General features: G+C 40.5%; 1 protein-coding gene across 1 annotated transcript in view; it reads left to right on the top strand.

The window, feature by feature from the left end:
- ALMS1 (ALMS1 centrosome and basal body associated protein) overlaps positions 1–17,790 on the top strand; it is a 96,968-nt gene that overhangs the window by 61,225 nt on the left and 17,953 nt on the right. The window contains exons 14-15 of the mRNA XM_040993215.1: positions 3,083–3,250; positions 4,608–5,767. Of these exons, the coding sequence (XP_040849149.1) occupies positions 3,083–3,250; positions 4,608–5,767 (1,328 nt within the window). The remainder of the gene's footprint in view (positions 1–3,082; positions 3,251–4,607; positions 5,768–17,790) is intronic.

The following is a 17,790-nucleotide window of genomic DNA, read 5'->3' as shown; positions in this document are numbered from 1 at the left end:
CTGGATGGGAAGTGGAGCTGCCTGGATTAGAACTGGCGCCCATATAGGATCCTGGCGCATTCAAGGCGAGGACCTCAGCCACTAGGCCACCGTGCCGGGCCCAAGTTGTGACTCTTGAGAGATGAAAATAAACTGTCATAGGTTTAAAGAAGATGAGAAAATTATTTCTTTTTCTGACAAAACTCCAGGATTCACATGATATACTACACAGCATCAATGAACAAAGCTCTTACTCTCCCTTATTCTAACAGTCTTTTGAAAAGCTCATCTATTCTTTTATTTGAGAAGCAGAGAGATAATGGAAACAGAAAGAGCTCCCATCTGTCATTCCCCAGGTCCTTTCACTGGCTGTGGGAGACAGGAACCCAGTGACTTGAGCCAACACTGCCACCTTCAAGGATCCCCATTAAACGGAAGCTGGAGTTAGGAGTTAGAACCAGACATTCTTTGTTTCCTTCTTTAAGATTTATTCACTTATTTGAAGGAGCTACAGAGAGGGAGAAACAAGAAGAAAGAGGTCTTCTGTCAGAGAGGAGTCTTCTGTCCGCTTCTGTTCACTCCTCAGATGGCCATGAGGAACCTAGGCGCTTCATCTGAGTGTTCCACAGAAGAGGCAGGGGTCCAAACGCTTCAGCCATTTCCCACTGCTTTTTTCATCCCGTTAACAGGGAGCGAAAGTGGAACAGCCAGAACGTGAACTGACACCCATACAGTATGCCAGCATTGGAGGCAGCAGCCTCACATGCTACACCACAACTCTGGCCCCTGAACCAGGCATTGTTGTTTGTTTAGTTTTTTTTTTTTTCCTTTCGGAGGCACGGACAAATAAAGCACACACTTTATGCACGGAGTTGTGAGTACAACGGTGACACACACAGAGTATAATGGTGAAGGAGCGTGGGGCAGGTTGGCACAGCACAGCAGGGTAGAGACCAGCAGGCCCCCTCCTCTTCTGCACACGACACATGCAAGGTGTGGACACACACCCATGCAATCTCATGGGGAACATGACAAAACTTTTCTAAGGGAATTCTACATAGTTGCTTTTTCTGCATGGGGAGGGAGGTAGGGAAGAACTGTATGCATCTCAACATCGGGAAAATTCCATAAACCCAACTTAAAATGAAAGGACCCCACCCCACTCCCCCCACCAAGAGCTTCAGCGTGGTCATCAGCAAGTCACAGAAACCACACACATTTCTTACTGGACTGGCCTGTACACACAACCCCCAGAGGACGTTAGTTTTGTGGACAAGTGTCTCCTCTTCCTGTACATTCATGACGAGCAAGCGGCTCACCCCTCCTCGAGGTCAGTGCCTGCAGTCTTGGCTCCTTCCATTCTTGGACAATAAGTTCCAGAAATGCCTCATGGGAACCTCACTTTTGGGGGAGACGCTGTGGGGGAAGAATTTAAGTTCATGATAATAACTGCCACTCAAAGAATTATACTAAGCTTCAGAAAAATGTGGGGTTTGTTTAATTTTTCACTGTGTACACACACATTGTTGAGAAAGTTTCGTGCAGCTTCAGACTGACAACCTCACCCCTCATGTTTTGAATTTGGCACAAATTAAACTTGTCCAGATAAAAACATAACAATCCAGGCAGAACAGCATCAGTTGTTCTCTCAGTTGCTTCTTGGGTAGCAAATGGAAAGACAATGAAAAAAATTTTTTTAATCTCAAAGTAAAGGATTCTTTTTCTTTCATTACATGAACCAGGCATTGTTAATAAGTGTCTTAACTACATGTCCAAATGCTGGTCCCTCCCTAGTATTTTTTACTTTAATTTTCAAGCTATAGCTTTATCATTATTATCATTACAGCCAACACAAGAAAAAATGGATATTCCTTCTTTTTCTTTTTAAGATTTATTTATTTTCATTGGAAAGTTAGACATGCAGAGCAGAGAAGAAAGATCTGTCCACTGATTCACTCCCCAAATGGCCGCAAAGGCTGGAGCTGAGCCGATCTGAAGCCAGGAGCCAGGAACTTCCTCAGGGTCTCCAATGCAAGTGCAGGGTCCCAAGACTTTGGGCTGTCCTCAACAGCTTTTCCAGACCACAAGGATGGAGCTGGATGGGAAGTAGAGCAGCTGGAAATCGAACCAGCGCCCATATGGTATCCTGGGTGCATGCAAGGCGAGGACTTAGGCATTAGGTACAGGAGAGTACTCTTTTGAAGTTACATATACTGTTCCCCATGCATCCATCTTATGGGTCAGATGTATTCACATTAAGAATACAGTGTCTATCCTGGTACCCATATGTCTAGTGAAAGTTAATATTCAATTTTAGATAAAGAGGAAAATGGATCTTAAAAGACAGCTTGTATTTCTGCCACATTTGTGAGCTAAAAGCATGCTTTAGAGCATAATTACCCACTTAATCCTTTTTACTGTGTTGCCTATTTTTTTTTTGAGAAGTTAGATTGCATTCTGGGCAGTATGTTAAAAATTTACTACAGTTGAATTTTTTTTACAGTTGAAAAATGAATGTTTCAGGAACAGCTTTGACTATGTTAGTCATATCGTTAGGGGGGGAAAAGCCTTAGTTTTCACTGTCCTTAAGCATAAAAAAAACAAAATAAGTCTTGTAGCATAGAATTCCAGAATATTATAGACTGCCAGGCAACTTTTTGAATGCTGTTTTTCGCCTGTTTTATTACAAGGTCTATTACCAAATAAAACGCACTTGCCCTGTTTCTTAGGTTTTCACTTACTCTTCTTGACTCCGTTTTTTACTTCTGTCTTCAGCTTTACTTAGGATGCCTTTCTGTTTTCACTTTAGACCATATTCCTATGCATTTGTTATCTTCTGCACTCAAAACCAATTATCCAGATTGCTTCTGTGATATTTCTAGCTGAAATTATGCTTCCTTCCTTTTGAATACTTAAAGTTCTTTATCTGTTTCATTGCGATTCTTTATGCCTTCTATTTATGTTTTTTTACTGTACTTTAGATCATTTTCTAAACCTATTTCTGATTAATTTTTTTTTAACACCACTAGTAATGAGTTTGCCCAGGAGAATTTTCAAATATTTTATCAACTTCCTGTCTGTTGCATTTCTCTGCCTCTCTTAGGTTCTGCTGGTACTCCTGTTCCAGAGCACTCAGCTAAAGTACAAGACGTGAAGCTGGACAGCCCACTAAACCCCAAAGTCACCGAGCAGAAAGAAGAGGTCCCCGTTAAAGGGACAGTTCCTAAGGAAGCCTGGCTGGAAAACAAGTCAGTAAAGATAGACGTTACAGGTAATAGAGCCGCAGGTGCATGTCACTGTGTAGGGATGCTCACTGTCTCCGTTCCTCTCTTGTTCTCCTAAGAACAATGAAGAATTCAAAATTTAAATGAAGACCCATTCCTCTCCTTTTTCCTTTTCTTTACTATGCAAATCAACTTCAGTTCTACCTGGTCCCTTGTGGAGATTTTGATTTGTAAAACAACTAATATTTCTTGGAAAAAAATATTAGCAATGAACAAAACAAAGAAATGAGTAAGTTAGTTCTTGGTGCCCATATGTGGATTCTACTAATTGTGAACCAATAATGTTCAGGGGAAAAAAATTACATCAGTGCTATCCAGATCTTTTTTCTTGTAATTTTAAAAAGTTTTTTTAAAGATGTATTTGTTTTTCTTGCAAAGTCAGATATATTTAGAGGATGAGAGACAGAAAATCTTCAATCCAATGGTTCACTCCCCAAGTGGCCGCAACAGCTGGAGCTGAGCCAATCCAAAGCCAGGAGCCCAGAGTCTCTTCTGAGTCTCCCACACAGGTGCAGGGTCCCAAGGCTTTGGGCTGTCCTCAACTGCTTTCCCAGGCCACAAGCAGGAAGCTTGATGGAAAGTAGGGCGGCTGGGATTAGAACTGGTGCCCATATGGGATCCTAACATGTACAAGGTGAGGACTTTGGCTGCTAGGCCACCATGCTGGGCCCTCATTTCCCATCTTTAAAAAAAAGATTCAGTTGTAATCATAAATTTGAAACAATATTTCAAATATGATAATTTTGGAATGTAAAGAAAATTGCTTTTTGTCACCTCATTTTGTCCACCCTTAATACAGTTTACAATTTATATATGTGTGTGTATATAATTTTACTGACTGTGTCATTAATGAAATGAACAAAACATTTTTTAAGATTAATTTATTTTTCTTGGAAAAGCAGATTTACGAAGAGAAGGAGAGACAGAGAGAAAGATCTTCTAGTCACTGGTTCACTCCCCAGGTGGCCTCAGTGGCCAGAGCTGAGCATTTCTGAAGCCAGGAGCTCCTTCCAGGTCTCTCATGCGGGTTCAGGGTCTCAGGATTACAATGACTAGGGTGAATACATGTGAGCAGCCCGTCTTGCAGTCCTGGAAGTGTAGAATGCCTCCTTGTGGTTACACTGCTGGTCATTGGCAGGATCCAGCCCAGAATCTTGGTATTTGGATTAAGAGTCTCAAAACACCATTCCAGTCTGGCTGCTCATTATAATGCACAGATTTCTTATACGGGCAGAGAATTTTCTGAAACTTTTCGTAAACTTGTGCTTTATTTTGCATTTATAAAACTCAGCACAGTTTCTCAAAACAGTTCTTTCAAAATCCTTTTTTGTTTTTCTTTCTTAGAATCTGCAGGTCAGTCGGAATTTGAAAATACTACCCATTCTGTCTTCAGGTCGGCCAAGTTTTACTTTCATCATCCAGTGCACCTGCCAAATGACCAAGACTTCTGTCATGAGTCTGTAGGAAGGAGTGTTTTTGTGCAGCACTCTCGGAAAGATTTCTTCCAGCATCATTCAGAAAAACATAGAGAACACACGATGCCGCCTCCATTTCAAAGTGTGGACAAGACTACGACTGATTATACGACAATTTTAAAGAGCCTCAGCATCAATTTGAATTTGGGAAACAAAGAAATGATACATACTACTAAAAGTCAGGCTAGAGATTGTCTAAAAAGCAGCAGACTAATTACAGACCCCAAAAGGGACCATAAGGCCACCCAAGAGGTAACCACTCAGTGCACCACAAATCTGAATGAACTCTGGAACAAGTATCAGGAGCAACAAAGGCAACCGAAACTGCCTGAGTTCGCTGAAAAGAAAGAGCTGTCTCTGGTGGAGCGACTGGACCGTTTGACTAAACTTCTTCAGAATCCCATCACACATTCTCTGCAGGCCTCTGAAAGCACGCTAGGTGGTAGCAGAGGGGAGCCGGATCTTAGGGGATGGAGTGGTAAACAGCAGCAGCAGAAAAGCAAACTTCAGAAGAAGAAGCGGTATAAAAGCCAAGGAGATCTTAGACATAAAAACGTAGATCTTAAAAAAAGCAAGGTGCTTTCTCATCATGCCGGGAGACCCAATCAGATTAAAATTGAACAGATTAAATTTGACAAGTACATTCTGAGAAAACAGGCAGGTTTGAATTACATCACCAACACTTCTTCGGAGTCCAGACCCTCAGAAGAAAGTGAGCTGCTCACAGATACTACCACCAACATTCTTTCTACCACCGCTTCTGTCGATTCGGACATACTGACCCAAACAGATAGAGAGGTAACTTTGCGTGAAAGGAGTAGCTCTATTTCCACCATTGACACGGCCCGTTTGATCCAGGCTTTTGGCCATGAAAGAGTGTGTCTGTCACCCAGGAGAATTAAATTATACAGCAGCATCACCAACCAGCAGAGAAGATACCTTGAGAAGCGGTGTAAGCACAACAAGAAGACGTTGAATTTTGGTCATCCGCAAATGACTTCTGAGCACACGAGAAGGAAGCGCATCCAGGTACATGGCTACAAATTCCATCTGGCAATGTGACTGCCTTTTTCATGGACTTTTTAGTTAATCTTTGAGCACAGGTGAAAAAAAAAAGCCACTTGCCCTTTCCTCACTATATTATTTCATACCAACTTGAAAAGAGTGAGAAAGTGTAGTACGGTGCTATTGTGAGTTGTCATTTTTTTCCATCATCACTCATTTGCTAATTACCCTTTGCATGAAGGGTTTTGCTGCTAGATGCTCCAGAATCGGCAAAGTAAACTCCTGGCCTACGGGGGGTTCAAGTTGAGAGTGGCCTCTCTTCTGCACAATGTTGTTTGGTTTCTGGGTGCTTTTCAACTCATTTCTCCCTGTCTTTCAAGAAATATTTGAGTTATCTTTAAACACGCAACCCATACACACACAGAGAAGTAATACAGTGTATTCTTTTTAAGTAAATGAAGAACTGGAATGATAGAAAAATTGAAGCTGGGGTGACCCATAACACTGTAAAGTAATAAATGAGGAAGATGAATGATGAAAGATAAGCTAGAGCCAGGGGGAGATACATCCTTGTATACTTCCTGGGTATATGCTAGAATTAAGCTACAAATTTGACTGTGTGGTTTTTAGTATTTGATATGAGTAGGATTTTATATTCAATTACATTAACTATAAAACAATTCAGATTTTCAAAGGCATTACAGATATTTGTGGTACAAAGATCTAAGAGAAATTTCTCTCATCTGTTTTCATAAAAGTGGCGCTGTGATGTAACAGTGCCCTTTATAACATCCTTACAATCTTATTTTATTTTTTTGATTGATTTGTTTACTTGAAAGGCAGAATTGCAGAAAGAGATCTTCCATCTACTGGTTCATTCCCCAAATGGCCACAGTGGCTGGAGCTGGGCCAATTCCAAGCTGGAGCCAGGAGCTTCTTTCAGATCTCCCACATGGGTGCAGGATTCCAAGGCTTTGAGCCATCTGCTGCTTTTCCAGACCTTTAGCAGGGTACCTCATTGGATGTGGAGCAGCCAGGACATAAATCAGCACCCATGTGGAATGTTGGTGCTGCAGGCAGAGTCTTAGCCTACTATGCCACTGTGCCCAGTCCCTTACAGTAGATTCTGTAACAAAGTCTGTAAGTTTCTAGACTAGGGAGTTAGAGGCAGATCTCAAGGAGTCAGCAAATACAGACTCTTTGAGCATTATAGCTGAAGAAGTGCTGTCCAACAAATGATGCTTGCAAAATGGTTCCCTTAAGTATGGAAAGAAAAAATATTAGAGTTAGTGTTTATGATAACTAATACATAGAGTTCAAAAATGTGTCAAGGCAGTGAGTGAACTTGACATCTTGAGATTGCATTGTTTTTAAAGCTCTTGTCTATACTCCTGAGGAATAGTGGCCTTTCTCCTTAACTACTCTTTTTTCTTAAGATTTATTTGTTTTTATTGGAAAGGCAGATATACAGAGAGAAGAAGATACAGAGTAAAAGATCCTCCATTCTCTGCTTCTTTCCACAAGTGGCTGCAAAGGCTGGAGCTAAGCCAATCCAAAGCCAGGCGCTTTTTCCAGGTCTCCCACACAGGCGCAGTTGTGGTCCCAAGGCCTTGGGCTGTCCTCCACTGCTTTCCCCAGCCACAGGCAGGGAGATGGAAGGGATGTGGAGCAGCTAGGATATGAACTGGCACCCATATGGGATCCCGGCGTGTGCAAAGTGAGGTCTCTAGCCTCTAGGCTCCCACACCGGTAGCTGGCTAACCTCCTTGTTGAATTCTTTATTTAGTAGAGGCTTAAGCTTGTGAATATAAAGTAAATTGAAAGTATACCATCACAAAAAGTAAAAGGAAAATATTCAGTCCATAAACTTTATATTTTTGTGTATGTTTTATAATACAAGAGGATAGTAGAGATAAAACTTACAAAGAACTATCTGGTTTGGCCACTTGTCCTCAAAAATACTTTTTTTTTTTTTTTAAGATTTATTTTTTTATTGGAAAGTCAAATATACAGAGAGGAGGAGAGACAGTGAGAAAGATCTTCCATCCAATGATTCACTCCCCAAGTGAGTGCAACGGCCGATGCTATGCTGATCCGAAGCCAGGATCCAGGAACTTCTTCCAGGTCTCCCATACACGGGTGCAGAGTCCCAAGGCTTTGGGTCGTCCTCGACTGCTTTCCCGGGCCACAAGCAGGGAGCTGGATGGAAAGTGGAGCTGCTGGGATTAGAACCGGTGCCCATATGGGATCCCGGGTGCGTTCAAGGTGAGGACCTTAGCTGCTAGGCCACGCCGCCAGGCCCCTCAGAAATACTTTGTCAGCCGATGGTATGTATGATCAACAATCTGAGATTGCTGGTCAAGAGGTATAAATGATAATGGTTACATTTTTATAAAATAGGGTTTTTAAAAATGAAGCATTAAGGATGACACGGATATGAGAGGTAGAGATCAGATAGGTAGACTGTCAGCTGAACAGTTAAAACCATTTTAAATTAAACAGTTCGATAGCATTGAATATACTTAGTGTTTTGCCTCCATTCTCACTCCACTAGCTAATTCCAAAAAGTTTCGATCCCTCCATGTGGAAACCCCATATCTATTGAGTGGTGACCCCCTATTCTCCTTTTTCAGTAGCCTCTTCTCTGTGGATATGCCTATTCTGGTTATTTCAAGCTTACATGCAGTCAAACATATGTCTTTTACAGGAGGCTTCTTTTACTTTAGCAAATTGTTGTCTAGGGTCACTCATGCTATAGCATTTAGCAGTACTTTGTTGCTTTTTAAAAGTATTTAGCTTCATTGGAAAGGCAGATCAAGTTTACAGGGAGGAGAGACAGAGAAAAAGATCTTCCATCTACTGGTTCACTCCCCAGTGGCTGTATCATCTGGCGCTAAACTAAACTGAATTCAGGAGCTTCTTCTGGGTCTCCCACACTGGTGTGGGTTCCTAAGGTTTTGTGCCATCCTCTACTGCTTTGCTAGGCCACAAACGGGAGCTGGATGGGAAATGGAGCAGCTGGGGCATGAACCGGTGCCCATATATAGGATCTTGGTGCTTGGGGATGGAAGACTAATCAATCAAGCCATTACCCCAGGCCCACTTAATTGGTTTCTTATGGCTAATGTAACATTCCATTCCACTTTTTACTCTACATTTTATTCAACCATTGATTGGTTTTTAGTTTTTTTCACTTTTTGACTATTGTGACTAGAGCTGATGTAGGATATTCATATTCTGTTGGAATAGCTAGTAACAAAGATGTTGAATAGGTCATATGTTAATTCTGTGTTAAACTTGGTAAGAAACCACCAAGTTGTTCCGTTGTAGCTGCACAAGTTCATAGTCCTGTTAGTAGTGTGCAAGAGTTCCAGTTTTGTCTGGCTCCAGCCAACACTTAGCCTGATTCTAGTAGCTTTGAGGAGCTATCTCATCAGGGTTTTGACTTAAATTTCTGTAATGATCAGATATGTGAAATGTTTGCATACATCCTCTAGAAAAGTGTTTTCAAGTCATTTAACTTGTCAATTTGGCTGGTTGTTTCTCGTTTTGTTTTTGTTTCTCAGTTCGGTTGTAGGAATTTTAGATGTGTTCTGTGGATTAGCCTCAGGCTGACTTATGACTTACAGGTGCTTACCTTTTCTCCCCATCCTCTAGGTTGCATCTTTCATAATCACTCTGTTCCTCATATCTCTAGATATGTATAGAAGTTTGTGCTGCTTATATCTAGTTTTTGTTGTCTGTACTTTTGGTGTTATATCTAGGCTTTCTCTAGGAATTTTGTTATAATTTTACCTTTTACATTAAATCTTTGAACCATTTTAGATTAATTTTTATATGTGATGTGATAGAAGCACCACCTTTATCTTTTTGAATGTTATTTTTCCACTTTTTCCTAGACTGTTTCTAAAAGGCTCTCTTTTTCCTCTGTCAAAATTGTTTGACCGTATGTATGTGATGATCTATATTTAGGATTTCTATTCCATTCTATCTGTATGTCTCTCTCTCTATGCCAGTATGATTACTGTATGTTTGTATTTGAAAGCAGGAATTTGGTACCTCTGAATTTGTTCTGAAGATTGTTTCTTTAGGTGTTCAGGGTTCCTTGAGATTCCATGGAGTCTTAGTAAGTATTTTGTTGTATTTCATACTATTTTAAGTGCAGTTACTTTCTTAATTTCACTTTTGAATTATTCACTACCAGTTTGTGAAGACGTAACGAATTTGTACATGTTGGTCTTATGCCCTGCAATGTTGTTAATTTACCATTTTCTTAACAGATTTTTTTTAAAGGCTTATTTGTTTATCTGAAGGGCAGAAGTAAAACAAGGAGTGAAATCTGCTGTTTCACTCCCAAAAAGGCCGCACCAGCTGGGACTGAGCCAGGCCACAGCTAAGAGCCAGGAACTTCATTTGAGTCACCCATGTGGGTGTAAGAACCCAAGAACTTGAGCCATCTTCTACTGCTTTCTCATTAGTTTTAGCAGGGAGCTGTATCAGAAGCTTAGTGACCTAAACCAGTGCCCACATGGGATTCTGGCACTGCAGACAGCAGCTTTACCTGTTGCACAGGATTTTGCAGTTTCTCTGTTGGAACCCTCCCATGCTTTGCCGTGCTACCGTTAACCAGTCTACCTGTCTCTCTTGCTGCCCTCGCTGAACTTTCGGATCAGCCAGTGGTGAAAGCTGTGATCTTCTCGGGTCTTTTCTAAGCATATATCCTGCTCCAAGTGTGTAACATTTTTTTATATTATTGTTACCAATATTTTTACAGCTTTTTCATCTTAGAAATCTGAAACTCTGTGCTCATTGAACAGCGTTTCTCCCTTTCTCTGGCTCCTGCTACTACTCTACTTTGTCTTCATGAATTTAGATACTTCATGTAGACAGAGTCATACAGCATTTGTTCTTATGTTAGTTGAATTTTAGGAAATATGATCATTCTAACCATATTATTTACCAATCCATGTACATTGTATGCCTTTCCATTTTTTTAAAGTCTTTAACACTCTTTGACAGTGTTAATAGTTTTTGCTACTTTGTAGTTTGGCATATTTTTGCTCCAATGTGTTCCTAAATATTTAATTCTTTTTGATACAGTGTAAATGATGTATTTTTAGTTTCATTTTGGGTTATTCATTGCCAGTATATAGGAATACAAATGATTTTTTCCGTGTTGGTTTGCTGAACTTGTTTATCAGCTCTAACAATGCATGTGTTGGGAGGCGTGTTCCTTAGGGCTTTCCATTTAAACTGTCATGTCCTCTGCAACTGGAGATATTTTTTGTTTTTGTTTTCCAATCTGATGCCCACTACTCTTACGGTTAGAACCTAAAGAGCTATGTTGAGCAGAAGTGGAAGGAATCAACATGCTTGTCATTTTTTAATTTTTATTTTAAATTTTGAATTTTATCGTAGAATTCTGGGATTCCCCTCCCTCCAGTTCCCATCCCCCGACTGATTTTTCCCATTTTGTCACAACAGTACATTCCTTCATAAGGAGTTACGATTCCATCAGTCTGCAATTTAAGTGTGTCCTGACATTGCTGGTACAGACAATGTCAGACAATCCATCATCCCGTTGTCTAGGGATGTCCAACACTTTCAATGGGAGTCCATCTTTTGTTTGGAAACAGATGTATGTTGCATTGTGTCTTCACATCTGGATGTGGTAGTCTCCATTACTCCATCACTATACATTCCAATTTCATGATTTTCTTATATTAGAGAGAACATATGATATTTGTCTTTTTGGGATTGACTTATTTCACTGAGCATAATGGTCTCTAGTTGGGACCATCTAGTTGCAAATGGTACAATTTCATTCTTTGTAATGGCTGAGTAATATTCCATGGAGTTTAACTGCTCCATGGTTTGTTTAAGCATTCTTTGGATGGTCATCTGGATTGTTTCCATGTCTCTGCTATTTTAGATTATGCTACTGTAAATATAGGATTACAGATCCCCTTCTCATAGCAGTTTTAATTTCTTTTGGGCCTATTCCTAGGAGTGGGATAGCTGGGTCATATGGCAGATTTTTTTGCAATTTTCTAAGCATTCTCCATACTGATTTACATAGTGGTTGTACTAGCTGGCACTCTCACCAGCACTGAGGGGGAGAGTACCTTCCTCCACATTCATGCCAGCAGGTGGTGTTAGTTGAGTTCTGAATATAGACCAGTCTCACTGGAGTTAGGTGTACCTCAATGTGGTTTCATTTGTATCTCCTTGATGGCTAGGGAGCCTGAGCATTTTTTCATTTGTCTGTTAGACATTTGAATCTGTTCTTTTAAAAAATGTCTGTTCATTTCTTTTGCCCATTTTTTCACAGTTGTCTTTTTGTTGTTGTTGTTGTTGTTGTTGTTGCTGTCATCATCCCTGGGTTTCTGAAGCTCTTTGTAAATCTTGGATATTAGTCCCCTATTGCTTGTATAGTATGCAAAAATTTTCTCCCATTCTGTTGGTTGCTTTTTCACTTTGTTAGTCATTTCCACGGCTGTACAAAAGCCTTTTAGTTTGATGTAGACCCATTTGCTTGTTTGTCTTTGCCTGTGTTTTTGGCATCTTTTCTAAGACTTCCTCATTCCTATTTCTTTGAGAGTATTTCCTCTGTTTTCCTTTAATAGTTTGACGGTTTCTGGGTGTAGATTTAGGTCCTTAAACCGTTTAGAACTGGTTTTTTTATAATGTGACATGTGTGAGTCTTGCTTCTTAATTCTGCAAGACTGCTATCAAGTTGTTCCAACAGCATTTGTTGAATAGACCAGGCTTTTTCCCTGGATTGTTTTCAGCTTTCTTGTCAAAGATTAGTTGGCTATACATGTGTGGGCTCTCTTCTGTTGTTTTTATTCTGTTCCATTGATCTTCTTCTCTGTTTTTGTACCAATACCAGACTGTCTTGATAACCACTGCTCTGTAGTATGTTTTGAGCTCTAGAATTGTGTTTCCTACAGCTTGATTTTTCTTCTTTGGGATAGCTTTGGCTGTTCGTGGTCTGATCCCTATCGTTTTCTGTAACCTTAAGTGCTTTACTCTGTCTCTACTGATTCTCCATCGTCCTGAACCCGTCTGCACCCTATGCTGCCATCGTGATTCTCTTCAAACATCGTTGTCTTGTTCCTCGTCTCAGGGAAGAAGCGTTTCTGTCATTAGGCATAATAATGTTAATAGTGAGTCTTGATGTTGCCTTTAATCAGGCATAGAAGTTCCCTTCTATTCCTAATTTCTTGAATGATTTTTATCATGAAAGGGTTTTGAATTTTGCCATAGGCTTTTTTTTAAGATGTGTTAATTTACTTGAAGACAGACTTACAGAAAGAAAAAGAGCGGGATCTTCCTTTTGTTGATTCACTCCCTAAATGACCATAGTAGCAGAGCTGGGTAGTCTGAAGCCAGGATCCAGGAGCTTCTTTCAGGTCTCCCATGTGGGTTCAAGAGCCCAACCACTTAGGCTGTCTTCTGCTGCTCTCCCAGGCCATGAGCAGGGTGCTGGATCAGAAACAGGACAGGCAAGACTCCACATGGAATGCCAGCACTGCAGGCAGTAACAGCCTGCTATGCCATGGTGTCTACCCCAGATTTTTCCTCTTCTATCCTGTTGTTATGATGCATTGCCTTAAGTGCACACTGAATTGTCATTGCCTTTGCAAGATAAATCTCACTTGATTTTAAGATATAGTCCCCTTTCCCTTTTCTTTTTCTTAAAAGATCTATCCATTTTATTGGAAAGACAGATATACGGAGAGAAGATAAAGATCTTCTGTCTGTTGATTCACTTCCCAAGTGGCCACAATGGCCAGAGCTAAGCCAATTTAGAGCCAGGAATGTCTTTTGCATCTCCCTTGTGGGTGTAGGGTCCCAAGATGTCAGGCCATGCTCTACTGCTTTCCAGGGCCACAAGCAGAAGCTAGATAGGAAGTTGAGTAGCTGAGACAAGCTGGCATCCATATAGGATCTCGGCACTTAAAAGCGAGTATTTAGCCACTGGGCTATTTTGCCCAGCAGGTGGAGGATCTTTCTCTGCCTCTCAGATGAAAAAGCAGAATAAGAACCCTTTGCAGGGCCTGGCATGGTAGCCTAACAGCTAAAGTCCTCACCTTGCATGCGCCTGGGGTCCCATATGGGCACCAGTTCTAATCACAGCAGCCGTGCTTCCCGTCTTTTCCCTGTTTGTGGTCTGGGAAAGCATTTGAGGACCACCCAAAACCTGATCAGAGCACCTCCGGCTGTTGAGGCTGCTTGGAGAGTGAATCAGTAGATGGAAGATCTTCCTCTCTGTATATCTGACTTTCCAATAAAAATAAATCTTAAAAAAAGAAAGCACCCTTTCCAATTAAATCTTTGAAAGCCAGTATTACTTTGATTCCAACAATAGAAAAAGATGAGAAAACTATAAATCAGTATTCCTTATAAATGCATATAAAAAACCCTCAACAAAATCTTAGTTAATTGAACCAAAAAACATAGAAAAGGGGACTATAAGGGCCCAGCATCTCCCACGATGGGTGCAGGGTCCCACGGCTTTTGGCTGTCCTTGACTGCCTTTTCAGGCCACAGGCAGGGAGCTGAATGAGAAGCAGGGCCATCGGAATTAAAACTGGCCTCCATATGGGATCATGATGCAGTGAGGACTTTAGCCACTAGGCCACTGCACTGGGCCCCAGGTTTTTAATTTTAATCCATATGGTTTGCTTTAGAAAAAAATGCAATTAGACAAGTGTATTGCCTTGAACTTTTGGCTTAACCTACTAGACATCTTTCAGTATCAGATACAGATCTTTATAGAGTCATTACTAATGGCTATATATGTAAGATATATATATACTATTAATATATGTATAAATATATTATTAGTATAGTTCTCTAGTGAAAGATGTTTGAACTATTAGTCATTTTCTTTATCATTACACTTCGAAAACTAAACTTACTGCGTCATTATGTATTTTTCTCTTTCCTTAGATACATTTCTAAACATGGAATTTCTGGGTTACCAGGTATATGGATTCGAAATCTGTTATCCATGCAGCTAAATTGACATCCTGAAAGGGCAAACTAATCCTTTGTTCACCTTGGTCTGTACTTAACAATAGCATCCTTATTAAATTTGCTAATCTGGTGGGTCAGAAGTATGATATCTATTCTGGTTCAGATTTCTTTAACGTATGTTTTTCAGTGTGTATGTGTGTGTGTGTGTGTGTGTGTGCGTACTGTTTATATTCTTTTCAAACTTCCTATCTTGTGTTTAGTCCAGCTATCCTCATAAATATATTTTATATACTTAGTAAATAAATAATAATAATAAATAAATATATTTATATATAGTTAATAACTATTGTGCATTTGAGGGCCTAAAAACCAATGAATATAGTAGAATAGCAATCTGACAGCTGCTGAGTCATGTCAGGCAAAAATAACATTTATGGCTTATTTAAAAATGTATTCTTAGAGCTGACCTTGTGCAAAGGGTTAAACTAGTGTGTGGGACGCCAGCATCCCACAGGAGCTGGCCATACCTCCTGGACTCGCCTCTCAGGGCCTGTCTCTGCCCTCTGCCTGCTCCCTCAGTCTCTGCACTTGTGTCCTCTGCTCTGCCACTGCTGCGTCTTTGCACTCTGCGTGTCCCTCCTCTGCTCACCCGCCACAGGCCCCCACCTTTGTTCTATCTTGTTCTTGCTCCCTCTGCTCTGTTCCCCTTATTCCTCCTCCTCCCTTCCTTCTGTGCTTTTGTGTGTGAATCCCTAGGCTTTTTCTGTGGATTTTCTTGTTCTTCTCCTCACTCTTCCCCATCTCTTTTCTTTGTTTCTAGTTATGTTCTGGTGGAAGAGAATTTTTTTATTGTCAGTACCAAAAAAGAAAATGGTCACGTTATGAAGATTTTTCTGTGTTTGACCTCTTCTTTCTTAAATGTCCCCATGTGTCCAGCAACTGGACAGATGAACACAAGGCACCCACCAACCAGAGTCCTTTACAGGAGGATACAAGAGGAGCTTCATCAATACATCATTGAATAGCCACCAATGTTCCTTTTGTACATTTTATTTGAAAGGCAGAGAGAGGCATCATGTCTCTGCTGGTTCACTCCCCAAATGCCCTACAACAAGGGCTTGACCAGGCCAAAGCCAGGAGCCCAGAACCCAATCTAGGGATCCTCTCTGGGTTGCAGGAACCCAAGTACTTGAATTGTGACCTGCTGCCTCCCAGAGTTCTCAGTAGTAGGAAGCTAGAATGGAGAACAGAGCTGGCACTCCAGCACAGGCACTGCACAGGGGATGTGGAAATCTCCAAAATCCACTCCTCGCCAGCACTGCACTCAGTCTCTATGACACAATGAAGAGAAATTATAGTTAATGGCAATACCAATAGAATATCCTAAAATCATTGATTATTGATTTCTCTTTTATACGTTACTGTTTTAGTATTTTTGCAAGGCACATTAGCTGAGCAGCTGGGACTCAAACCAATGCTCATATGAAATGCTGGTGTCCTGGGTAGTAACTTAACCTTCTGCACCACAGTGTTAGCCCCAAGAACATATTTTCTAATAAGCCATAAAACTTATTTTTGTTTGACAGTAATACAGTAAGATAGGCCAAGCTACTTAAACAAATATAAAAAGTTAATTTAGAGAAGGTGATCCTTTGCTATTGACTTCTATTTTCTGCCTACAAGGTCATTTTGAACCTCTAATCTAGACATAATGAATCCTTCTAGAAGCAGAACAATATTTGAGAAATATTAGCATGCAGTTCCTATACCAAGATAAAATATTTTAACTGTAGCTGCAAAAGGTTAAGTGGCCTCTTTTATAATTTTTAAAATTTACTTTTGTTTTATTTGAAAGACAGCCAGAGAGATCTTCCATATGTTGGTTCACTCACCAAATAGTCACAATAGCCAGGGCTGGGCTAGGCCAAAGCCAAAAGCCTGGAACAATCTGTTGAGTATAAGTGGCAGAGACCCAAGAACTTGGCGCAACATCAGCTGTCCTCCAGGATACACATTAGCAATAAGATGGACCAGAAGCAAGCAGCCAGAATTCTAAGCAAGCGCTTTGGAATATAGTGTGGGCATCCCATGAAGCAACTTACCAACTGCTGTGCCAACATCTACTTTTCATGGTTTCCCTTTATGAAACTGCATCTCCAAATGGCTTCATTATTCCTGACTTCCCAAAGGCAACTGGTCTGTCTGTAAATCCTTTGGTTTATATTCTTAGAAATTTTTATTTTGTATGTGTATACATTTTAAAGATTTTTTTTTTTTGAAGTCAGATATATAGTGAGGAGGAAAGACAGAGGAAGATCTTCTGTCCGATGATTCATTGCCCAAGTGATTGCCAACAGTCAGAGCTGAATTGATCCAAAGCCAGAAGCCAGGAGCTTCTTCCAGGTCTTTGACATGGACACAGGGTCCCAAGGCTTTGGGTCGTCCTCAACTGCTTTCCCAGGCCACAAGCAGGGAACCGGATAGGAAGCAGTGTCACCAGAATTAGAACCCATAATAGTATTTGTTAGTTTATATAAAAATAAGCTTTGTATTTTCAAAACCAATTTTATCCAGGTTTGCTATGCTGTATAGTACTCCATGGAGTACATCTACCAGTTTACTCATGAACTTCCTCCATGGTAGACACCGTAGTTACTGTCAACTCTGCAACACCAAAAATGCCTATCCCCTATCCTCCGTATCCACTATTAGACTAATGTTGAGACTATCTTACTGCATGTTTCAAGAAGTGGACCTCCAGATCACTGACTGTGTAGAGATATTACAGATATATGTGTGTGTATCTATGTACAGATGTGTGTGTGTGCGCACTTGAATTTATACTAGTACCAAATTGCTTTTCAATCTATATTTACACCTGCTGTGCATGTAACTTCTATTTCCACTTATCTTCAAGTAACTTTAATTTTTGCCAAAAGGTAAGAAACACTAGTTTCTATGACAGAGAGTTAGGTTGTGATTTTTTTTTTTTTAAGTACACAACTTGCTTTGAGTGTCTCCAAGTCCCTACTCTGTAATTTCAGAAGAATAATCTCGTGGAG

This window comes from Ochotona curzoniae, unplaced genomic scaffold (genome assembly GCF_017591425.1).
Source record: "Ochotona curzoniae isolate NIBS_2020 unplaced genomic scaffold, NIBS_Ocur_1.0 contig_883, whole genome shotgun sequence".
NCBI classification, from domain to species: domain Eukaryota; kingdom Metazoa; phylum Chordata; class Mammalia; order Lagomorpha; family Ochotonidae; genus Ochotona; species Ochotona curzoniae.
The sequence above is the reverse complement of the archived record's forward strand: the minus strand, read 5'-3'. Positions and strand labels throughout refer to the sequence as shown.